At 45.1% G+C, this 25,047-nt stretch overlaps 3 protein-coding genes across 6 annotated transcripts in view; 2 read left to right on the forward strand and 1 right to left on the reverse strand.

Annotated features, from left to right (window-relative positions):
* Positions 1-3,467, reverse strand: part of LOC105565846 (lysine-specific demethylase lid) — a 20,774-nt gene extending 17,307 nt beyond the window's left edge. For both annotated transcript variants that reach the window (XM_012019373.1, XM_012019372.1), the window contains exon 1: positions 3,224-3,467. In XM_012019373.1, coding sequence (XP_011874763.1) covers positions 3,224-3,448 — 225 coding nt within the window. In that variant the 5' untranslated portion in view covers positions 3,449-3,467. The remainder of the gene's footprint in view (positions 1-3,223) is intronic.
* A 2,002-nt stretch (positions 3,468-5,469) lies between these two features.
* Positions 5,470-6,462, forward strand: LOC105565847 (cytochrome b-c1 complex subunit 8-like). Of its 2 annotated transcripts, none has more exons than XM_012019374.1 (3): positions 5,470-5,570; positions 5,764-5,929; positions 6,108-6,462. In XM_012019374.1, the coding sequence occupies exons 2-3, from the start codon at positions 5,776-5,778 to the stop codon at positions 6,200-6,202; spliced, it is 249 nt and encodes an 82-aa protein (XP_011874764.1). In that variant the 5' UTR covers positions 5,470-5,570; positions 5,764-5,775; the 3' UTR covers positions 6,203-6,462. The 2 variants fall into 2 exon arrangements, with proteins under 2 accessions (XP_011874764.1, XP_011874765.1); XM_012019375.1 differs by having other exon boundaries at positions 5,545-5,663.
* Positions 6,463-7,898: 1,436 nt separating this feature from the next.
* LOC105565850 (epidermal growth factor receptor kinase substrate 8-like) overlaps positions 7,899-25,047 on the forward strand; it is a 26,567-nt gene continuing 9,418 nt past the window's right edge. The window contains exons 1-4 of one of the 2 annotated variants that reach the window (XM_012019384.1): positions 7,899-7,958; positions 23,002-23,074; positions 23,436-23,671; positions 24,024-24,363. In XM_012019384.1, coding sequence (XP_011874774.1) covers positions 23,032-23,074; positions 23,436-23,671; positions 24,024-24,363 — 619 coding nt within the window. In that variant the 5' untranslated portion in view covers positions 7,899-7,958; positions 23,002-23,031. Of the gene's footprint in view, positions 7,959-8,128; positions 8,209-23,001; positions 23,075-23,435; positions 23,672-24,023; positions 24,364-25,047 lie in introns of those variants that run through there. The other variant, XM_012019383.1, reaches the window with a different exon arrangement.

Consider the following 25,047-nt stretch of genomic DNA (forward strand, 5'->3'; position numbering starts at 1 on the left):
TGCCCAGCGGGCATTACTTTATCTTATTAGCTTGTTTTATCTTATTTTATCTTTATAATGCCCCAGCAAGGCCTAACGTCCAAAAAATGCCTAGTAATGCCCACTAATGCCGCAAATCTGTACACCGCAATACCAAAATCTTGTACACAAGTGCTGACTGATGCCCAGTTTATCTTATTTTGTCTTATCTACCTTGTTTTCTTATTTTATCTTTATAATGCCCCAGCAAGGCCTAATGCCCAAAAAATGCCTAGTAACGCCTAGTAATGCCCACTAATGCCGCAAATCTGTACACCACAATGCCCTCAGGCGGTTTCCCCCTCGGTTTTCGCCACGAAAACCAAATTTGCGCCAATTTTCACTGTCGCATCCGCAATCAGCGCGTCAGAGTACGTAAATACACGTAGTTAAAAAAACTCAGAGATCCGACCTTTTCGCGACTTCACCCCCAACTGAACAGAGAAACTGTATCGGGCGGGTTCTGCCTCGGAAGCGAGTCGAGTGTGGACGCTAAATAAAATTTGGAAAGTTTATCCAGGATCAGCCGAGCTCGCTGTGACTGCGCGTTTAACTGCGCAACGCGTCAAGAGTTTAATGCAAAACGAGTAACCGACAGTATCATACGCGTTACATCACAAAAGGGGGGAAAAAAAAGAGAGACAAATGTCGCGTTTCCGAAATCTACGGTCATAGTGCGCGAATACGTGTCGTAAGCACGGCGTGTCTGCCTCCGCCCCCGAGAGCTCCGCGCCCAATTTCAGACGTGACGCCATAAATATATCACCTCCATTGATTCTTTCGCGAGAATCCGCGAGCGACACGGGACCCGCGGGCACGTCGACGCGACCGCGGGTTTCGCGTCCGCGCCATGGACACCTCGAGGGCGGACTCGAGGGTAAACTTTCGAGGGTAAACTCGCCGCGGGCAGTTCACCTCCCAGACAGATTCTCGCGGCGAGATGCCGAGGGTATGTACATCGATTCCACGTATGTACATGCGTCGTTCCCCTACCGTTTCCTCGGCGTGCGACGACGGACGACGCACGATCGGAATATGTTTCGAGGCTCGAGAAGGGCACGGAGTTGCCTTGCGGAGCGAGACCAAGCTCTCGGGGAAAGACGTGCCCTTCGCAAAAGAAAAAAAGTGCGCGATCAACGGGTACGCCTCGTGTCCAGCCTTTATCGATACAGAACGCCATTGCTGATAAAAGGTTGCCTCGAAAAACGAGCCGACACTGCGCACTGACGTCTCGGCCGAAATCCCGTATCGCGTTGCACTTGTATATCGAAATCAATAAACAAAGCAGCTGGCGAGGAGGTGCTCTTCGCTGTCGCGCGCGTTAATAAGCGATTAGATAAAAAAATAATGCGCCGTAAATTAGGCGATCTCGTGAATCGATCGCGTCGGGATGAATGAGTAAGCGTCTTGTGAGATTTCGGCAAAAACAGAGGGAGAGAGAGAGAGAGATAATAAACAATCGGCTACTGCCGGGACAATCAGGTATCGATTAGCCGGCGTAGGTAAAAATCAATAATTACTTGAGAGTTTGTGGCGCGTTGACGGGCAGAGAGGCTTGCACCTGCCCGAGGCGAGCGTGTTCTACGCGTTATCGTTTCACCTTCGCGCGGCAATGTTTTCTCCGCGAATTGCCCGCGATCTTCGCGGTCGGTTATTAAAGATTACCATTATCTCGGCGCGCCCGTCGCTCGTGATTCGCGACGCCGAAATCGCCCGCGGACGAGCGGAAAAACCTGGTCGGGCGCCGAGCCGGGCGTTTAACGAGGAAGGCGACGGAGGACGAAATTTTATATATCGAACGGAGACGCGATCGATACACCGTGTCGCCGGTCAAACGATCTCTCGGAAACCACGTCGCTAAATCTATCGCGGCGTCGACGGCGCCTCCGCGTGTATCGATCGCGCGAGCCGCCGAAAAAGGGAGAAAAAACGCCGGCGACTCGCGTCGCCCACGCTCGCCGTTACGGAGGAACGTGCGCGATTTCCGGCGTTGCACCGGAGTTTTTCCTCTTTGCACGCGGAAACAAGATGGCGCAAATCGTTTCTAATGGTGGCATAAACCGACGGCGAGGCGAGTCCGCTCGGGGAAGCGACGCTCAGGTGGGAAGATCGCGCGTGAGGTTTCGCGATCGCTCGCTCGCTCGCCCGCTCTCGCTCGCGGACCCGAATTGCACGGCTACGCTCGAGAGCCCGCGCGGAGTGAAAGGTGACGATAGCGCGGAAGAAAAAAATTATGTCACGCGGCGAGCTGCAACGCGCCCAGCGATGAGATTCCCTTCGGCGCGTACACGCCCGCGGAAAGCTCAGCTCCGCTCCGAGGAGCGGACGAGCGGACGGGCGACGCGGAAGCGACGAGGACAGCCGCGGAGCCGCGCGCCCGAGAGAGGCCGCGGGGCGCGCGACGTTAACGGGATCGCGTCGTCGGCGGTCGCCAAGTTTCCCCGTGGCCTCTCCTCCGGGAAAACGGGAAAGCGCGTCTACGCGAAAAAAACAGTTTCCCCGAGGTGACCCCGTCACGTCCCGTCGTCCCTCGGCCATCTTACATGGCGGTCGTCGCACCGATCGTCGCAGTTTATCGCTAGTTGACGCGTCGATCCTCGTTGAATTCGCCGCGCGCGCTCGGGCCCGACGTCCCCGACGCTCGTTTCCACCAGCGTCGTCCGACATTGTCGTCGGCGTCGTCGGCGAGGTCGCGTCCGCGAGGAGGGTCCGTTAACGCGGCCGCGCGAGCAGCGTTGCGTCCGCGCGGAGGAGAAAAGGAGAGCGAGGGGCCCGCCGTCTCGTTCGATTCTTCGGCGTCCCGACTCCTTTTTCTCCCCCGTTCCTTTTGCTCGCCGTTCTGGCCGCGAGGCGCGTGCACGATTGTCGCGTACTCGCGGAGAAAAAAGCGACGTGCAGAACGGTCGGCGCGCGAGGAAACCTCGCGCCGCTGGACCCGCTTCTCTCCGTTCTTCCTCGCTATTGTCATCGTCGTCGCTGCCGTAATCGCCGCTACTTATCTTAAAAAATACGCGGCCGTAAAAACGAGGTCGCACGAGGATGCGAGACTCTCGCGGGCCTTTCTTTCGAGCTGCACGAGAGGAGAGGGGGAGAAAGAGAGAGAGAGAGAGTCCACGCGGAAGGATCGACTCGACGAGGACGAAGAGAGCGAGAGGCTCTGGTGCGCGACGACGTAACAGGAGCGGCGTAACGGGGAGCTACTCACGGGTGGCGGTTTGATCTTGCAGATGCCGGACCTCTCGGCGATCGGCCGTATCTTGGCGATGTAGGCGAGCGGATCGTGAAACTCGTCGACGGTCGGCTCGAACACCGGCGCTTCCGGCGGCACCGCGAACTCAAAGTCGGTCTCGGCGCGGTCGCATGCCATGTCTTGACCGGCGGCGCCTTTAGTCCCGCAACCGCGACTCTCGTTATTACTCCTCGATCCCATGACTCGCGGGGCGGTGGGAAAGGGGGGTGGGGGAGGGGGGGAGGAGGAGGGAGCGGAGGCACGCCGTCCGCTACTTTCGACGCTGAGCTGGCTGGCTCGCTCTGGCTTGGACTCTGGCGGTGGCACGCAGGCACGCACTTAAAATTCGAGCGAAGGCCTCGCGCGGCGCCAGGCACCACCGGGGGCGACGTCGTCGTCGCTCAACGTCGCTACTCGACCCGATTTAATCGCGGTACCACGTTACCACGCGCCCCCGGATCGATCATGTTCCCACGCGCGCGGATTCCACTGGACGCTGCTGCAGCTTCTGCGTCCTCCGCTGCGGCTGCGGCTGCGGCTGCTGCTCGACAATAAACGACGCGCGACGAATCACGCGGATGCAACATCGACGTTACGTGAAGCTTCGCACACGAGCCACCGCGACTGATTACCTTCTCTCTCTCTCTCCGCGTTACGCTCGCACCCCGCCGCCCGCCGCACCCCCGCCAGCCACAGCACTGTACTGTACTTGAGTAACGGCTCGACGAGAGCGCCACTGCCGGCGGCCGAGAGAGCCGCGAGGGATCCGTCCCGTCGATTCCGTCTGCTTTGTGGCCAATCGCCATCTTGCACCGCACTCTCGCCTGCTCGCGCACCTCGCGCACCGTCGTCACGTGACGCCCCCGCGGACCTGCGCGGTCTGCGCGGGGCTCTCGCGCAGCTAGGCGGTGCGCGCATGAGACAGAAGGTGTTTGCGGATGCGTTGTTTTTCGCTCCGATATATGCTCGATTACGTAATACGCATCGTGCGAAGGGCACGAATGGACACGAAGGCTGCGCGCTCGCGCCGCTCGCTACAATTTGCCACGCTAAACGGCGAACGATTCCGTGCGTGCGCAACGTCGACTCGCAGCGGGTGGCGAGAGACGCGGATTTCATCAGACGCTAGAATCCTTACATCATGCGCTAGAGTTGCTATGATAATTATTAAGGGATGCCTGGAGTGATTCTGCGCTTTTGGCACCTTTTGCTCCTAGAACTGTCCATTCGTGAAAACATTTGTGTAATATGCAAATCGTGTGGCTTTTGTGTATGTACAGACCGACGGTGTCCCACTGTTCAGATTAAGTGAAAGAACAGCGTGGTATCGTTGAAATTAAGTTTTGAAATTAGGTTAAATAATCTACAACTTATTCGAGTGAATAGATTTTTTGTTAGGCTTCTAATCTTAATTTTAATGATAGATAAAGCCTCGTCCACATAGATGTCGTAAAATCGTAGTCGTAAGAAAAGTCGACTATGATTGGTTAATTCTCATGTGTCCGGCTGAATCGACCAATTACAGTCGATTATTCTGTAGACCCCGCATAAAGGCCATTCTACAATTGCGTAAACGTTATTGGCCGCGTTCAGCAGGCACAACTGTTGAGTGAGCGCTCAATGATTTCTTAACATGATTGGCTGGATCTGAAAGTATTAACCAATCATACTGAGCGCTCACTCAACAGTTGTGTCTGCTGAACGCGACCAATGGCCGCGTTCAGCAGACACAGCTGTTGAGTGAGCGCTCAATGATTTCTTAATATGACTGGCTGGATCTAAAAGTATGAACCAATCATATTGAGCGCTCACTCAACAGTTGTGTCTGCTGAACGCGGCCATTGTCAACGGTTGCACAGTGTTGTAAAACACAGGCCACGTTCAACAAGCACAACTGTTGAGTGAGCGTTCAATGATTTCTTAACGTGATTGGCTGGATCTAAAAGTATTAACCAATGGCCGCGTTCAGCAGACACAACTGTTGAGTGAGCGCTCAGTATGATTGGTTAATACTTTTAGATCCAGCCAATCATGTTAAGAAATCATTGAGCGCTCACTCAACAGTTGTGCCTGCTGAACGTGACCAATCATACCGAGCGCTCACTCAACAGTTGTGTCTGCTGAACGCGGCCATTGAGAGTAGAGAATCTATTTTCTAGGGACAAATTATCGTTCTAGTTAATGTCCCTAAAGAACTAATTCTCCCATTGGATACGACGTGCAGCAGCATCGCGTGGTTTGTCTTAACCATCAGGATCAGACATCAGGTCTTGTGAAAGTCTATGGAGGATCGATCGTAAAAATATCACGGCGCTTGTCCTACGTGAGTACAGAAAATTATGTAATTATTTCATGTTTCTGACATTGTCTTGGATTTTGCTCCGAACTCTTGGAACTCTTAAAATTCAAGTTTGAGGTATCGGAGAGACATTTCGTAGAGTCTTCGTTACGGCTATACGAGATTGGTTATGTTCCGTTGAGTATGCTGTCACGGTTGTAACTATTGAATTTTCCAGGCTTCGGTCAAAATGGGGAAACAGTTCGGAAATCTTGCCAAGATCAATGGCATCGTCTACTTCCGACTCAGTCCGTACGAGCAGAAAGCCTTTGGAGGAATGATTTCCGAAGGTATACCAAATACCATTCGCCGTATCCACTCGAGCATATTCCGCGTCGCACCTTGTAAGCATAATTTAATAATTGAATGTTTCATCCTTTCACGACCACTGACGTATAAATACTTCACTTACCGTTTGGCTCCTCGGAGTGCTAGTGTCCGGCTTACAAAATAATTTGGTCGCGAAAGGATTGATAAAGCTATATTTATTTCGTAACGTAACGTTTTTATCGATTGTTGCAGTCTTCATGTTTTCCTATTTGCTCGTGAATTGGGCGAATGAGCAGAACAACATTATCTCTCGCAAGAATCCCAAGGACTATGAGAATGATACGTAAATATAAATACGTGTTAATAAATTTCTAGTTAATGGCGCCTAGTGTTTATTGTGAGATACCAATTAATCTTATCTTCAACCCTGAAGAGAGGAATAAATGAAATTGTATAGGAATTAATATGTATCCACTGGAAATGTCTGATATTTCCTTGAACTCGTTACCTTTCTCTCCGACGAGATACGTACGTGTATAAAAAAACAAGAGTTGTATGAAACATTTCATGTTTAAATATACGTTTGTTTTATAAAGCAATGTAAAAATGTCTACTGCACGCAACGAATTGAATTGTTTGTGCGCCGGACGTTCCGTCGGTTACAATTATTTTTATAAAAGTATCGAGTTGTCACGTTACCAATGTCAATTAATCGCTGCGAGTAGTAAATGCAACTACTTCCAATACAGCATTAAAGCTTTCAAGAACATTTCAGAAAACATTGTTGCAATGTTGCAACAATGTCCATACAGCACAGATGGTTGCAGTTACATTGCAGAAACGTTGCAATCTTGCAGAGACATTGCAGGGATATAAAATTGCCAACTTTCGATAGCAATATTGCAGCAATGTTTCAAAAATAATAAAAATACTATATTTTCTATTTAAAAATGTTTTCTAACTACGAGAATTTTATAACGTTATTTTCGTTGATACCAGTAATGCGCGAATTATTAAGTTCTTGATCAGTGCGGTGTTGCTCGCAATCTCCATCTATTGCGAAGCGACATAATCGCCTTAGGTTGCCTCGCAATAGCTTGCTGTGTATTGAAAAAGGCCCGGATGCATATGTAATTAGTAAATTCTCTGCTTATGTACAACAAATTATTCCAAAAATATTGCACTGCAACATTGCTATAATGTTGCACTGCAATCTCTTTGACGGCGGACATTTCAACGTTGCAGCAATATTGCAATCTTGCTGTGCTGTGTGGGTGTTTTCTGAAATGTTTCTGAAAGCTTCGGTGCTATATGGGTTTAGACATCGTAACAAAATCTACAATTTGTTTCGATTTTTAAACTCGAATTAATTTCTTCTACTTCTTCAATTTCGAACAAGTTGATCAGTTTTAAATTGAGAGAATTTTTTTAAGATCAATCTCCAGTCAATTAAATTCAACTGAAATATTACGAATGTCATTTTCTGAAAATGACATTCCACTTGAAGATCCGCCCTGCCGAATAAAACGATCGAAAGATTCGTCGCTACGGTATTCGCTGTATACGCGCGACGGCGTTAAATCGATCGTCGTTTAGCCGCGACCCGGTCGATTAAACTGCATTCTCAACAGGTGTTTCCCACCTTTCCCCAAGTTTTACGTTCTTTACAATTTCCCTTTGTAACAGGTACTTCTATTGGCTCGAGATACCAGTCTTCGGAACTCTTCGTCTTCCATGGTGCGTGCGGTGCAATTCGATCGCGGTGCCTCGCGCCACGCCGATCGCGATTAAAACGTGCCAGCCACCGGTAACGCCTATTTACCCCGACGCGTATTCGCCCCGTTCCGTTTCCGTCGCGAACGAAGAAACCGAAAGTACCGGAAACGCGTTTCCGAGTGTCGATCGATCGATCGACAGAGAGATCGCCGTCGAACCGTACGCGGCGATGCCCCCGCGTACGATCCTGAGGCGCCGCAGGTAACGGCCGGGCAGCGCGCGGCCGAAGATTGCCGATTCGAACGGGCCCGGCCGCCATGACGGTCTCGTGGCGGCGGGCCAATGGCAGGCGGCGTTACCTGCGGCGCACCTGGGAGCTGGGGACAGGTAAGGACGGTGCGTCGATCGTGGATCACGCCTCACGGCTCACGGTCGGAGCAGGTCGGAGTCAGTCGCCGGGGTATTCGCGGTCGAGCATGTTCGGGACGTAGCTCCGCCGCTCGCTCCGTTTCTCCGTTTCGCCTGGGGACCGAGTGCCGCCGCCCCCCCCTCCCTCCCCTACCCCGGCCCATCTGGCTGTCCTCAGTCCGTCGGTGTACGCGCGCGGTGTGCATTGTGAACAAAATTTGTAAATAAGGTAAGCGATCCCGTTCGTCTGGCGCTTAGGCGCCCACGGGACGGTCTCGCGCGTCCCCGCCTCGGCCGCGAGCGAGCGAGCGAGCGACACGTCGGGAAGTCGCGCGAGGGAACGGCGAGGCCGTCGTGACTGCGCGCTCGTGGCTGCTCGTAACGCTCCGAGCGGCACCGTTGCGACGCCGTGGCGAATCGCCCGGTCGCGCACACCTGTTGCCGTCCTCCGTGGCGTGCATGGCCGCGTTGCGCGCCTGGCCCGCGAGTCCCGCGACCAACGACCGCCGAGAGGACGCACGGCGGATAAAAATCGCGCTGACGAAAGGCGCGCGAGCGCGCGCGCGCCTGCCCGCTGCACCGACTCGCGGACGCCACACGCTCGTGCGCGTTGCGTTTCCAACTCCGGATCGCGCGTCGTCGAGATTTCGTGGTATACGCGGGCGGAAGGTGTTACCAATTGAGTCCGAGGGAACGGAGTTGGATCTCACTCGTGCCTCGAGCCCGAATCCTCCCCGAGTTTCGTGCTGCGAGTACAGCGCGCAAACGAGGACGTAAGGGAAACGCGCTTACTCGCACGCCGGCGTTTTAATGCGTTTCGATTATGAATTCGCTCGCGCGAAATTTGTAGCACGAGGCTCGCAACCAAATACTTAAAAAAAAAAGAGGATAGAGTCGAGTCCCTCGCCTCCCGTCGCTCGCTACAGTGGCGTTTGAGAAGACTCGCGCGAATCTGACGCCGAGTTGCGCGAAGGTAAAGTTTGCTGACTTTAAATCGCGTCTTAACTCGAAACCATTGACCGAAGGTTTAATTTTCCGAGGGAAGGAATGTCGACGGAAACTAACGCGCGTGAGGTTGTAAACAAATGGAACTTAATGATTCGCCTATCGTGTGAATCATACGATAAATGTGAATCACACGTCTCGTTTTATATATAGCGCGCTAGAAGATACGTAATATCTCTCTTCAATTTTATAACATTGTAGGAAATTAATCGACGTACATTTTTTCTAGTTCTATCGACGATCAGCTGCAATGTAATTCTATCCGGCGATGAATCGCAAAACTGTACAAGTAATTAGATATAATTGCATTTCCGGTGACATTAAAACGAATTTGAGGATCGCCTGCGCGAGGTGCAGTTAACTAATTAAGGATCGAAGAATGCCGCTGAGATTGAACTCCCTAATTGGACGATACGGGGTCTTAATTGTCGGACAATTCATTGTATCTGGATCACGTCTTGATTTCTCTCGAGCCTCTACGGCGCGTCCTCGCTAAAATATTTCAAAACCGCGCACGCATTTGTATAACAGCGAAAACTTTTACATTTCCAGCCTTGGTCTCGCGTCCCTCGGCTCCGGAAACGTTGGTGGAAATTTTGCTCTCACCCAGATAGCACAAGACACTCCTATGAACATTTTAAGAATATTTGAAATATTCCACAGGTCATTCTTATACAGGGTGTCCCAATTTAATGTCCCACTACCAAGTAACTTTTTTATTTTTGATCGCAGAAAAAACGTTTCAGACAAAAGTTGTTTGGTTCGAAGGGGGACACAAAATAAATTTTTGCGTACGTTACGATACACAAAAATTTTCAATAATTGGAGCACTATTGCAACAGCCTGTACTACTTTTCCCTCCGACAAACAGCTATCGAGATATCATAAGCTAAACATTGAACAAGTTATAAATTTTCTCCTGAATATCTCAAAAAGTATTGGGCAAATCAAAAAGTGTTTCAGGCAAAAGTTATTCATATTAATTAGTAGAATAAGATCTCTTTATTTCGATGGATATTGATTTGTTTCAACAAATTTTTTGTGCACTACGACCGCTTAATTCCTATCTTTTGCTGTAACAATTGGTAGGTGTAACGTAAAGCACTTGAAAAGGACCAGTGTTACTGGTCGAAACGTCGTGATTTAATTCTGTGAAATAAAAATATTTCTGCCAGCTCAAGTCGTTCTAACTCTTAATTGCAAAAATACAAAGTTATATGGGGTGGGACATAAAATTGGGACACCCTGTGTATTTATCTTATGTTCGTGGAACATTGACTGGCACTACTATAAATCTTTTTCGAATGTGAATAAAATAATCTATCGAATGTAGCGTGCCGTTTATGTGTGGTACGATCACTGGTTTCACTGCCTTTTGCATAAGATAAGTGTATTACACAATGAACAATGTGCAATACATGAACTCGATGAATATTCAAAAATTATTCCGAACGTATATTCTAACAACGTTCTTCTTTGTTAGGAATATACGATTTCTAATTGTAATAATCTGCACATATTTATAGAACGTTCGATTGGAATAATCTGAAATTGAGAAGATTTGCACTCCAGAAGTGTGTTCATAGAACTATGTGTGCCATCTGGTTGTTCGTAACACAGAACTCTATTCCGCTATGCGGTTTTATTTGTATTTGACATGACTCCGTAACAAGATCCCACTCGATAAGGAGCTAAACCAAAGGTCGACACGTTGTGAAAGCTAATTTAATAAATGCGACCAGCCGAGGTCGATTATTAATACTGGCAATCTGAAGAAACGAACTTTTACATTTTTAATTGGCTTCCGTTGGAGGCTCGGCAGATTGAAGTGATATCGTTCACTTCGCGAAATATTTATTAGCGCAACTGCAAGATTAAAAGTTGTAGCTCTCATTAAACGCGACATTTTTTGTGAAGAATCTCTGCAGTCGCGTGACCTCAAAAGTCAATCGTGAAGATTATTCTGTCGTACGAATGCGGCGGGAACAATAATGACACGCGCTATCTATATCGGCCGCGCGCAACATCGATCACCATAGGCTATTGTGATGTCGATTTGCTAATTCTTATCGGGCTATCATTATCACGATCTAATGATTCATCGATCGTCGACCTTTGATCATCCTCATTTTAGCCCGTGTCGCGATTGTAAAACGCGCAATCTCCATTCCCTTATCCGCTAACTGTAGGCTTTTAATCAAATTCGAATCGCAGTTTTCGCAACTGTATGTATCTATTATCTATGAGTAATAGTTATATACGAGTAATAGCTAAGTACGTGGTGCATGGGTTCGATCCAACTCCAATTTAATTCCACGTTATTCAACCTTGTATGTAAAGGTACATCGTACGACGTGAATTTCCCACAAAGATGAGGTACGGACACATTCGAACGTTTCTCCTGTTCTTTATAGAGAATGGCCGCGTTTCTTTGTATTCCTCAGCACATAAATCGTCCAAAGTATTCGTCTTAATTCTGCGTAAGATGAAGAAAGATAAGGAGGTTCTTAGTGCGCTAAAATGTAGGAAACTGCAATATCTAGGACGCATTATGAGGAATGAAAGCAGATTTCAACTACTGCAAAACCTAGTGCAAGGGACGAGTGTTAAGAAGAAGAGATGCGGGGAGGAGAAGTATCTCATGGTTAAAAATCTCAGAACGTGGTTCGCGGTGAACACTGCACAACTATTTCGCAGCAGCCGCAAATAAGGGCGTAATAGCCATGATGATTGCCAGCATCCGAAACGGATAGGAACTGGAAGACGAAGAATTCTTCTTCTTCTTAAAAGACGGTCGTCGCGCGTTCGCGCGCAGCGTCTCTCGTAAAGAGAGATCGGTAGTCCCGCGGTATCCGTGGCTCGCGAGCCCCCACGCGAGAATCGTAATGTCGGCGCCTTTTCATTCAGCAGGTATAAGTCCACGACGAGCGTGTCTCGTAAGGCGAGAAGAGCAATAAACATCTCCAAGCTGCCCGTTAGGCCTCGGCTCCCCGCCCGTGACATTTACGAGCTGCATTCCTGTCGCGGCACGACTGTATTGTTCGCCTTTAATCGGTAATGGGGCGCGTGTAATCGTCTCGCCGAGTCCTCTCTCGCTTATCTCGAAGACGCGAAAATGTACGTCATATCACCGCGACGCTCGCGTGCACGCGTTATTTACGTTCGTTCGAGCCACGCGCGCCTTCGCCGTCGTCGGTCGTCGGGGACGAAGCGAAACCCTCTCGACAAACCAGCGCGACGAGGATAAATTTCAACCTCCGCGCCGGCCGGCGCACGGCGAATCCGCTCCAACTTGTCCCGGAGTCGTCGTCACGTCTATAGCATCCCACTGTCCGACGACACCTGTAATTCACGCCTACGAAATGCCTACGTGATCTCCCACGTGAGACCAATGATGTCGTGACACGCATCACGAGTGCTTATTGACTGCGCGCGGATCGATTCTCATCCTCTCGAACGCTGTCGGCGCGGAACTTGTGGAGTTTCTCGAAATATGACACGTCCGTGTGTGTATTGCACGATGGATCGAGGCAAATATTCCGAGAGACTCTTAGTTAACTAGAATCAAGCTTTTTAGTTAACGTATTACCTCAGCCAGGATTTGAGCCTGGACTCCCCTACTCTCTGACGGGCGTCTCACCAATTCGACCACTGAGGCATCTTATTTAACTGTTAATTAACCTGAATTGATGTCGCTGATAAATGGAGAGCGACTCGCAATGCGACATTCGAATATTCCCTTCGACGAAAACAAAACGAAAAATCAGTCACTTATTGGACTCCTTGTATGCTGGGAATTGTGCTTATCTTTCCTGAATTTCTGCCGTTGATTGGCCTCCTTACATCCTAGTCTTCAACGGATTTTAAATGCGAGTTTTCTTTAAAATTAATCTCCTAGCGGATTAATTAATGAAATTTCCAAATGAGTCTACTGTTGGCTCTGTTTCACGCAGGTTCTTTCCATCTTTTGTGACGAAAAGTTCGACTATAATTTACATTTAGCCTCGTTATACTGTTAGCCTGTGATGTTCAATCAACAACTTAATATTTTTGCTTCACCTTGTATCTTTACACCGTGGTTCTGGTTGTGAGTGGCTGTCGCAACTGCCACAAGTTTCTTTTCTTTCGACAGTCCGTCATCAGACGGTTTTGACGAACCTAGAATGACCAAAGCTCATCTCATTCATTTAGCGATACGTATTTTAATTACATACTTGCAACGCGCTATTTCGTTTCCGTCTGGACTTCGCGTGCGTTTGTCTTCAATAATACCCTGGTTTCTCGCTCCAGCATATGTACGGAAAATGTAGTTTCACGTAGCAGTAGTTTGTTGACCTCCTAGTACATCTGTGATTCCGTGACACACATCGTGAATATTTATCGGCTCCGTGTCCATTGGTGTAATTTTTCATGCATCACCTGCCCGGACGTTGAAAAATCTTGACATCTTTTTGACGCGCTCTCTTTCTTTCTCTATTTTTTCCACTTTACCGGTAATTTCATTCATATTTTACAACTTATATTGAAGACACTTAGCAAATATGTTAACTCGCTAGACACCTTCGGCGAGTCGTTTCGCCGCGATTACCGATCGATATCGACATTGCCATTTCTATTACACCTGTTAGAAACAGCGCGAAATAAGAACGTAGCTACTTTCCTCCCGACAAACGTCTAGTTGAGTCAAGTCAATTTTTCGCAACGTTGAAACCTCTAAGTATGCATTCAGTATCATCAGTGCATTCCTCGGGAAATTGTTCGCGAAATCGTAAAGTTTTTACGTTTCTACAGACGTAAAGTTGTACTGTGAGAGAGCACAAGGTATCGCAGGTGTTAGTTGCTGTGCCTGCAATTGTGAAGTCGCCTTAAGTGCATTTTTAAAAGGTTCCTTCGCATCTCTTACCGCCTGCGGGCTCCGTTATCCGGAAAAATGTCGTCACCTGCACTCGACATACGGGCGTCGCATTCCACACGAGTTTTCCCGAAAGATTACGCACGCACGTGAACGAGTCTTTTTCATGTTGACGCGATGATTCCCCTCGCGATTGGACGTACTACACGGTTGAGCGAAAGGCAATTCTCTATCGCGAATTCTGACAGCTTTGACAAATCGCGATTTCGCCACGCATCTGTACGATCGTAATACGCGTGAAAATCGATATCTTCTCCGCGATCGTATGTATAACTTGTAAATTATTACCAACTGTTCATCCAGACGAGACAAATTGTACTGTACGTACAATTTCGATGAATTGTTTCCCCGCGGCTAGTGTCCTTCATAATTATAGAACGTTCGGCATTGGAGATTATTTATCCCGAGTAAAATTATTAGAAAGGCCTGCGTAGAATCGGTCGATCGCATCAACAACTACGAGATCTCTACTACAAGTTCGTTAAACTTGTAGCTCGCGTACGATCGGGCACGATGAGAATGAGCGTAAAACGCGCGAAATAAAAATTAATTCCCCCGATCTCGGGTTGTAATTAACTCCGAGCGATCCCGAGCCGATGGGATTAAACGTGCCGTGCCGTACAAATTAGATTCGTTCGACAAACAGATGATCGAGCGCAAGAATGAAATTGATCCTGGGCGATTGATCAGCGGACCGAGCAGCCGAGTGAAAAGTTCATTCGCGCCGCGATTCGGTCCATTCACTGCAAAACTCGTTCGCAACAAGACGCGAACAGATCGCCGTAGGTATGCGCGAGGTGCATTGGTAACTTTCTTTCTACTTTTTCATCGCTCATATAGGCGCTCACGTACGCGATGTATTTACTTTCAACGTGTCTTACCGGCATTACCGCGCGCCGGCGCGCCGGCGTACCGATCTTGCGGATGTATGAGAGTGGAACGGCTAAAGTTTCATTTAGTTCCGTGTGAAAATATCACCCGCACAAGGTTATCCTTCCACCGGGTCGACGTACCTTCACCAAAATATTTCCTTCGAAGAGACGCTCTGTGCTACTCAGAAAAAAAAATTAAGTGTCAACTCTTATATAATATTCTTAGAAGCATTTAACAACCCTACATTCCAACCATATCACAGTCTTATTTAAATGCTTTGACAATAAGATCAGTTTAATCATTAACCTTCGATTTGAAAAGATGTTATTTTCTATCCAATATTGTTTCCTTCCCGTTCCAGAAAACTATTCTTAGATAGTGAGCGTATATTTTTCTTGATTGAATTATATAAAATTGCTTCGTTCAAGTAAGTTTTTTCTTAACGCAATATAATCTCATTTCGAGATTTTCGCGTTGAAACTAAACATATCTTCAAACGAAGAATATTCGCTTTTCCTCTGTACAACATTGAACGTAAATCAGCGACGTTCGATTATACCTAAAGAACAAATATTGGCGTAATATCGATTTGTTTTCGCAAATGATTGTAATTGATTCTGCGTGTGTTATTACCACTGAAAATTTTCCACGCTTTCTACGATTTGCATGTGCATCCCACATGCGTCCCATATATAAAGTTAATATCTTGACGAACATGATTAGGTAATAATTGCGAAACGCTCAGGAGGATGGCATAATATTCACATACGATTGCTTTGTATTTGTACCATAATTGTCGCGACATTAATATTCCATAAACTGATTACAATAGTAATTGTTTTATCATTATCTCACACTTATTCCAAAATTGGTTTAACATCTACACCAAACACTAACCTCAGTGACGATTTTTCATATTTTGACAAATTCTGTTCGTTCATTTAATTGATATTCTATTGCCTACTGTGTACCAGTTTTATTTAATTATTTAATCTAAATTATGCGCTGACGAAAGGTACTGAAACGCGTCCGCTATCTTATATCTTCAAATGTATACCCGAGTCGAAATTTTGGTACTATCTTGACACGTTTAAGAATAATTTACATCTACTTAGCTGATCTATACACCTACATAGACCAGCAATAACCTACTTTGATAACCTACTTTGATAACATTATATTTTTTACTCCTCCCTTGAATTTTTAATTCTAAAAATTTAATTTAGCTCCTACTTAACAGGATACTTTAATGCTAAATTGGCAAAAGTAGAAATTTCCGACACTATCAGTTTTTAAGTATAGGAGTAAATTTTGTACTTGCAGTTCGATCTCTTTTACTGTCTTAGGTCCTGCTATACAATAGAATTAAAGATTCGACGTATGGCCAAAATTTCGACTTGGGTAACAACATTGATTCACATATATAAATTAAATTGTCAAACCATATCCTCGTAAACCTTGGCCTCTTTATTTACTCGTTTGTTAAATATAACACGAGCGATTATTATTTATTAATAGTAATTGTGTTAAAATGACAAATGTGCCTAGAGTTGTCGTGCATAACGAAGCGCAATGGAGAGCTCGATAATGATCGACATAAGAATCAACAGTTACAGCTGCGTGTACCGACGCCTTTACCACATTTTCTGCCATTTGCATACACGCCTACTGGCCTGTAAAATCGCCGCGCGGCTGTGCCCCAGTAATAGCAAGTAAAAATAAAAATTGCCAGCGATAATATTACTCGGTCGAATGCGAGTTCTGATCGTGGATAAACGAAATCGCTAGATAAGTGTAAAGGAGAGATTGGAACGCGCGCTGAGATAAAGATGCCGTTATAAATTCGACGAGTTCGACTTTTCCCGATGCACGGAGAGAATTTTCCTCTAACATTTACCCTGAAAATCGCGTAATCGTGGGACAACGTGGCATTTTGAGCAACTTTAAGAGAGTTTCTTGAAATTTTACCGTACACTTTACTAGTGAAGTATACATATACTAAGTAAAAGCTCGTTGTGGTTTATGGCAAACATATCATAAGTTGCACGGACCAATATTGTGTCTATAAGAACTGTAATACATTATTAGGTCAACCATAACTTACGTAGTTTGAAAAGTTATAAAAATGTGGCTGGCTCCTAAAATGACTATAAATTATAGTGAGATTGTGGCAACCGCAACCATTTTTTTTTTCTGTCAGCGTGCCTGAATCGCGTGGCGTCAATTCCTCGATATTTTCGTTTCGCGCCAATTTTAAATCGGCGTCAATTCATCGAAGAGGCAGGTAGAGAGAAATGGTAAGAGTGACAGAGAGGGTTCGTAATCGAGACATTCTCCCGGATTACGTTTTCTCGAGCGTGCGCGCGATGCGACGCGCGCACGTGCATGCACATCCAGACATAATTGCGGCTCGTGCTGCATTCCCGAGGCCAATTCTCGAGGTGCGCCGTGACTTCGATAGACCTCAATTCCATAAAAGAGCGGCGTACGAGGCAATGTCCTCGGCAGAATCAATTTGTCTGTACCGGAGGTACGGAAGCTTATGAAATCCAAAACGCGCTTTTCTCACGGAGAAACGGACCAACGAATAAATCACAAAAGTCATTTGGAAGAGTTCTCTAGACTCGGAACTCGTTTCATTCGTCGTAACGACGTTCGAACTTATTTTCCCGCTTCTCAGGGCATATAATTACTCGTTATCGAGACGTTCCGTTGAGTAAAAACGAAACAACGTACCGGAGAGAGGTATAAGGATGTTATAAGCGGTGCGTTTTTCCAGGATTAATTGTGTCGTTTAATTTAAAGACTCTTGACACGACATGTCGTGCCGATTATCTTATCTACCTATCGGGTTTTGCATTCGAATGCCGCGGAAAATGCGGAATTTATGCCTTCGTTAACGGAACGTTCGTATACGTAGATCGTAAAATGTGCCGTCGTAAAATGTGCATCATCTCGATTTATCATCGCGCTCGCGCTCGCGCACACGAGCAACAAAATACTTGCTCGCATTCCCTTCCGTCGCCAGTGCGTGGAACATCTCGACCATGTCCAAGGTTGTTAAACCCATTGGCAGGGGCGAAAATTACGTTTAGAGTTTTCCGCTTTGTATGTAAGAAAAGTTGGTGTGTTTCACGAGGGAGCGAAAATAGAATGTCGCGCGACAACTCTCACGAGTTGTCAAGATATTTTATTTTCGATAAATGTATAACGAGTGCAAAATTCACGTTTTTTATTTTTTGTGACTTGTAATTTAAGTCGAGAAAACTGCCACGTAAAAATTTGCAAAAAGACTGTCGTAAAAAAGCGAAAGGAAGAGAGAGGGAGGGAGAGAGAGAGAGAGACGGCAAAGTCTTGATTTGCATAAATCAATTTGTATATTTATCTGTTCTTACGATGCGATTATGCAAAAAAAATTTAGTGGTCCCAAGGTTAAACCGTTTGTAGGTGTCAAGTACATTCAAGGCGGTGAATACACGATGCGATGCATTCCAAGAATGCGTGAATTGAATTTTTCTGCACGTGGGGTGTGTCCGTATCCATAAATAATTATGTTTGAGACTTGTCGCGAGGTGCGTTCGCGCGTACGTACATATTCATATATATACACTCTTTATTCTTTTTCCACGCTTAGACGTCAGGTGCATCTCTTCGGCGACTTAAAAAAGTGACATGGGTATCATATCCTTTCATCTTTCCGTGCCGATACAAAGTGATATCTCAAGTACTTGGAACTTGTATACATTTCATTTGCATACACCGATTCGCGTTCCTTCCTTGAAATTCTAAGAAGAATCGCTAAATCGAAATCTCGTTATGAACACGTTCCTGCCTGAGGACACGATATAAAAGATATTTTGTAACTAGCCACATTAGCCAAGAATATGTACGACATAGAAAAACTGTTCGTCTTTTATACGCAAAGTTGAGAAAAATATCTGCAATGTATATGCAATTATTGTAAGATCCTAATAACTTGTTAATTGTTGTTGATACCATTCTGCGCGTCTGACGTCCTTAGGGAGTAATTGCTTACTGAATGGGGATTCTCGGTTACATGTTAAAATCTAGATTCAGCGTTGATGAGGAATTTCTGGTATGCAGGATCGAAACGCATTGGTAACTTCGGTCTCGTGGTGAGGCACACACACCGAAGCCCACTCACCTTCTTTCCTTTTCCCTTCCCTTTTTGCCGTGACTGCTGTGTGTTAGGCCTCCGTCGAGATCCTTAGGCCAGCATTAGAACCGCGTTGTGAACAGGAATTCTTTCACGTTGAGTCGTGGCTACCTACAGAGTGCGTGAGAACTCGCCGGCGAAATACTTATATTTAATATCTCGTACGATCCGTAATTTTATTGTGCGTTTCCTCACTTTTACAATTCGCGTCCCGTTACGTTAATGTCAATCCTTCGCCGAATTTAAACTTGAACTAGAAACGAGAAAATAAATTTAAAATATTGTATATGACTAAAGAATAAAATATATAGCACGTATGTAATATATGGACGCGATAGAATCGACAAGGCCACGGTGATTTTAAGATAAGTCGGGTAGGGCTTGAGTACAGCATGGAGTTTTAGCATCTTGAGGAAAAACTGAACAATCTTGGCTGAAAATGAAGAAAGTTGAAGTAGACGATATTTTGTTAAACTTTATCGCCAAGGATAAGTTGGCACCAAATTGACCGAAGAGTCCGTAGAAATGAAGTGTAACAGCGTAGTATAATGTGCAAAATTCGAGATGAGAATCACTCGGCGGATGGAGCTATAACAATTGCGTATAGAGGTATACTTCATTTGCGTATACCTCTAGACGCAATTGTTATAGCTCCATCCGCCGAGTGAATTCGCCTATTCTTTTTCCCCATTAGTGATAACCGCGGTCAGAATAGTAGTATAATTTAAGAAAACTACAGGGATCCTTTCTGTTGGATGGAAACACAAATTGCTTTCCCACCGATGACGATTCCAAACGCTTTTCTCGGTTACGTTAGTTGCACGCTGCTATCAATGTGACGCGTGATATAATTCGACGATCCAAATTCTCTGACAAATCAGAGTCGAAGTTTTCGCCCTATGTTGAACCTTTAATTCTATTATATAGCAGGACCTAAGACAGTAAAAGAGGTCGAACTGCAAGTACAAAATTTACCCCTACTTTAAAACTGATAGTGTCGGAAATTTCTACTTTTGCCAATTCAGCGTTAAAGTAGGTCCTTTTAAGTAGGAGTTAAAGTAAATTTTTAGAATTACAGATTCAAGGGAGCAGTAAAAAAATATAATGTCATCAAAGAAGGTTGTCGCTGGTCCATGTAGCTATATGGATCAGCTAAGTAGGTGTAAATTATTCTTAAAAGTGTCAAAATAGTACCAAAATTTTGACTCAGGAAATTGTACGTATTTTTATTTTTTAATGAAATGACAGCATAGAATGTTACTATAAATGTTAATCCTCTCTCTCTCTCTCTCTCTCTTCCTCTCCCCTCTCTCTCGCTCTGTCTCTCTTTCTCTCACTCTCACCTCATTGGAACATATGTAGTGGTCTATAGATTGTCATCCTGATAATTTATCTCGCCGGAACCGACTGAATCGAATGATATATAAAATAATCATGAGTCATTTTGAAATTCAAAATACTCGAAATAATCGAAACGATCTGATAATTAATTTATATCTTTTATCCTGTGATCGTTTGTTAATTTATACAACGGCATATTATTTACGTACGAAATATTCGATCATATTAACAGTGCATACTTACTTGTCACCGTGTGAAATGACAACCGATCATTGTTGTGTGCCTGTCACATAATGATGCTTTCTTTGCGTTCTCACGGTGTCTAATCCCATCGTAAATTGCAAAATTGCTTCCGAACAACCTGTCGACGTCGGTGAAAGCGAATCGAAATTACTTATCGTTTAACAAGAATCCCCTTATTACTAATTCATACGTGCCGGATAGACGATTTACGTTTAGCGACTGATTTAGCTGTCGTATCATTAAAGAATCCCGAGCGAGAATTTCGAAGCGAAACGCCTGACCGCTCGCGCGATTAGAAGCGCTTGTTTGCACTTTCGAAACTATAAACGGGCGCAGCCAACAAACAATTAAACCACAATTTAATGACTCGAGGAATGCTTGTCCCAATAGAGACGAAGATCCATACAAGTAGAAGAGGAGAAACTTGAAGAAACATTTGTGTACATTTCCCGCTCTTCTTAAAATATTACCATTCGCGCGAAACGCTGTTGTGTCATAATTTTGTACACAAGTCACAACTACTTAATTTTATTTCAATTGTGATTTATGTATTCGTATTTTCAATTTAATTTAATATTCGCAGATATACAATGTCGTTGCGAATTATTTTTCGGCAAACTTGAAGAGTTTTACAACGGTGTCGTAAATTTTCTTTTGGTGAAGATTTCTCTGCGTGTATATAATATTACAGGAAACACATAATTTTTTTCCCGAACGAGTTTACATTCACATAAACTCGTTAATATGACTTATTAGCGTTATGAAAGAGCGATCAATCGTCACGCAGTTACGCAAATGCGATTGACAACTCGCAGTTGCTGTACGTATTTACGGGACTCATTCAACAAGCATCTACGTTCTACGTAATGTCACGAGGCTCTAGTGTTAAATAGAATTAAAATGTACCCGAGTCGAAATTTTCGTCCTACGTTGAACCTTTAATTCTATTAAATTATATACTTCTTGATTGCATGGCGCTTATACTTGGCTCTTTTTTACCTTTTTTAAAAAATGTTTTTATAATGACACCAGCGCGACGATAAAGTACATATATTTACTTGGCGTGAATTTTTATTACATACATCACGTCGAAAAAAATCAAATTTCCCTCGTTCGGGAAAAAAATTATGTGTTTCCTGTAATATTATATACACGCAGAGAAATCTTCACCAAAAGAAAATTCGGGTGTATACATACCGGCAGCCTCTTTTTTTAATTCGTTGAATATCTTTCAAGTATAGCCTTTGCATATGCAGTTAACACTAAAGGGACGATTATGGAGGAATTCCTCTTGGAACGAATTCAGAATTTCACATTCCTCGCACATATAAGCTATGCAAAAACGACTTGTCGTCTCAGTTTCTCTTCTGCCGGGAACGATCCATCGACGAGCGTGTAGATTCTGTGACGCATCAATTTACATGCGACGATAAATATCACAGATAAATCTGTCCGCTAGAAAATGACGAAGAAAAGTATCGCTACGACAGTCATGTCACAGTTTTAAAATTGCCATCCGCAAAATTTCAACGAGATATAAGCCTTTCGCACAATCAAATTACGCGCGCGCGCGCGTGAGCCATCTTTGTTTTAATACTTTCAATATTTCAATATTCGTACGGAGACAATATACATAATACTTAATACAAAGTATTTGAAAGCCTGAGTGAGCTATCTCGAAATTATCCTTTAACTGATAATTAAATCAATCGTGTAGATTATTTCCAATAAACAGAGATATAACACATTACGTAAAATGTTACGCTAAAGAATGTGATATTTAGGAAATCTTAAGGCACGTCAATCATGCATAAGGATCGCGTTTAAATGCAACTATGAAACAGGTATAGAAGGAAGTGAAAAGTGGACGAGGCTGCTCTCGCGCGCGAGCCAGCGGAGTGTCCGAACGAGTGGCGAACTATTAGCTCCATGAGCGTAAGGTTTCACCTTCGAAAATGAAGTTTAGTAAACCGTGAGGAGGAGAAGGAGGAAGAGGAGGAATTCCAGACATGTCTGGCAAACGAATTAAACTCATTGGAATTTCACCGTGACGAGGGGCAAAGGGGCTGCTGCTTTCTGCTGACTTTCTTGAGCGCCAAGTATGGCACTGCTGACCCGATAGCCGGATATACGGCTACGTGCGACGCGCAAGTATCGACGTTGCTGTCGTTGCTGTCGTTAAAATCAAGTTATTGAACCCGGCTGTTCTGCGCTTGGCAACACACGGCGACATTAGGACCAGCCGCGCGATCCGAAATGAAAAGGCGAGACCGCGGCGCGCATAAATTAAAACGGAGCCTTGCGAACGCGGATAATAAAGAGATGCCAGCTCCGAAGGCCAATTAAGATTTTCGTTACCTTACCCCCTTGCTCGCCCGTGACGAATTATTACCCTGAATTGTGGCACAGCAATTCAGAGCCTCTCTTCAGCGATACGTCTCGTAATGGGAACATTGGCTCCTCTGTTTCAGTTATAATCAGCGCGGTACATCCTGGTTACCATGCCGTACTACAACAGTGGCCACAGTCCCGCTTACAACAAAGGTGAGCAATCCGCTCATTTAGATTATAACGTGGAATTAACGAGTTAATTACACTTTGAAATAAATTCTCATTCGCTAATGTACCGTTTGTCTGCCAATTAAATCCGATTATCACGAATCTTTCGCGACGGAGAGAATGAAGACCGAAAAAAAAAACACGTGCTGCACATAAACTCCACCGAATTGAGCGGATTTTAATATTATTGCGCGTTATTTCGAGAGCAAAGGAATATAGATTGCGAAATGACGTCGCTTTATGGCAATAAAGAGCGAGAGGTGTCCCTCGAGAGGAGAATTTTATTATTTTATCACATTTTTTTTTACAAGTCACTTACTAAAGGCGAGTCTGACGTTTTTTTCAGATGGCGGCTCCAGTGGGCCGTCGAGCACTTCTGGCGGTCGCGCCAGCAGCTCGGAGCCGACGTATATGATGGAACACTTGGCCACGTTCACCGTCACGAAGGAAACCGGTATTGTTTATCCGGCGGATGGTATGCGCCGCCTTCTACAGCTGGAGAAAAGCAATGGCATTTGGAGTCAAAAAATGCAGTTTCGTCTCGAGCGAAACTGGGTCCTTATCATGGACAACGAAACGGGGGTAATTTTTCTCCTTTACACCGTACAGATTCGACCTGCGTATCGCCGACGTGTAGGTGCACGATACGTGTAGGCACACGGGCATCCGGAGAACATGTTTACGGAACTTAACGATGCTTTTAATTAGATCCATAAATTTTGTCGCGTCTGTGACCCTCGGTATAAAGAATCGCTACCATCCCCGAGGCCAGAATAAAGCGATATTGTAAACGAATTAATTGATTGCGAATTATCGATGCAATTTATATGAACGTACCGATTTGCCATGTCACGTGAGAAAGTCGATTGTTCGCAAAATTATCGCGCGTACAATTCTGCCGCACAATATAATATACGTGCATTAATAATTCTAGGCCATCATGGAACGGTTCCCAGCTGCCTTGATACAGGAGCCGACGGCATTTACGTCGAGAGATCCTATGGAGATGTACAACAACATTTTGGTGTTCACGGTAGCTGACGATAGTGGCTCAGGCCAGCGAGCGGAGATGCACATATTCCAATGTCAGAGTGTATCAGCGGAGGACCTCGTCGAGGACCTAAAGATGCTGCAAATGGGGAAACTGGTCACGGGTGGCTCGCCCCGCGGTCCCAGAGGGCATATTCCACCACCACCTGCCTTACCGCCTCCGGAACCACCCTTGAATGGCGTGAACGTCAGGGAACAAGTGTCTGCTTTCAGCGCGGCGAATGGTGAGTATGCAGTCGTGTGTGAAAAAATAAATGTAATATTTTGTAATGTCACTGAAAATACTGTTTAAACAAATTTTTATCAATTTATCAATTTGAAACGCAAATGAAGCCAATATAAAGCTTCACCTAAGGAAAATTACAGTAATGTTTGTGCTCTGTTTAGTGTAATTAAACCTCTGCGTTATCCTCTAATACAGTGCTCGGAATTATTTACACTTCTGGCCGGATTTTTTAGACTTGAGGATATTAAAAAGCAAAATTTATAACTTTTTCAATGTTTAGCTCATAATATCTCGAAAAGTATTAGCCAAATCAGAAAATGTTTCAGACAAAAGTTATTTGGATCGAAGGGATATTTAAGGTGGTACCATTGACTTGACCTTGGATAGTCATTTGAAAGTCACGTGAAGGTCACCTTCGAACCAAACAACTTTTGTTTGAAACGTTTTTCTGTATCTTTCATATTTTCTGAGATATTTGCGCGAACTTTTAAAAATGAGACACCCTGTATATAGTGCCACCTCTTGGCCGATGTTCTCCTGATACTTTTCCAGTTTTGCGATTTTCGATTTTGGCGTTTTGAAGAATGAAATTCTCGGAAATCCAATTCTTGGAATTTTAGATAGTGCCACCTCTTTGCTGATCATGTTCTCCTGATACTTTGCTAGTTTTCTCGATTCTCGA

This window comes from Vollenhovia emeryi, unplaced genomic scaffold, assembly GCF_000949405.1.
Source record: "Vollenhovia emeryi isolate VEMERY1.0 unplaced genomic scaffold, V.emery_V1.0 DF939148.1, whole genome shotgun sequence".
Lineage (NCBI taxonomy): Eukaryota > Metazoa > Arthropoda > Insecta > Hymenoptera > Formicidae > Vollenhovia > Vollenhovia emeryi.

Bases quoted from the DNA above. Each gene is read 5' to 3' on its own strand.
- LOC105565847 (XM_012019374.1), top strand. From the start codon at position 5,776: ATGGGGAAACAGTTCGGAAATCTTGCCAAGATCAATGGCATCGTCTAC. The intron at 5,930-6,107 runs GTAAGCATAATT...CGATTGTTGCAG, and splicing joins CATATTCCGCGTCGCACCTT to TCTTCATGTTTTCCTATTTG.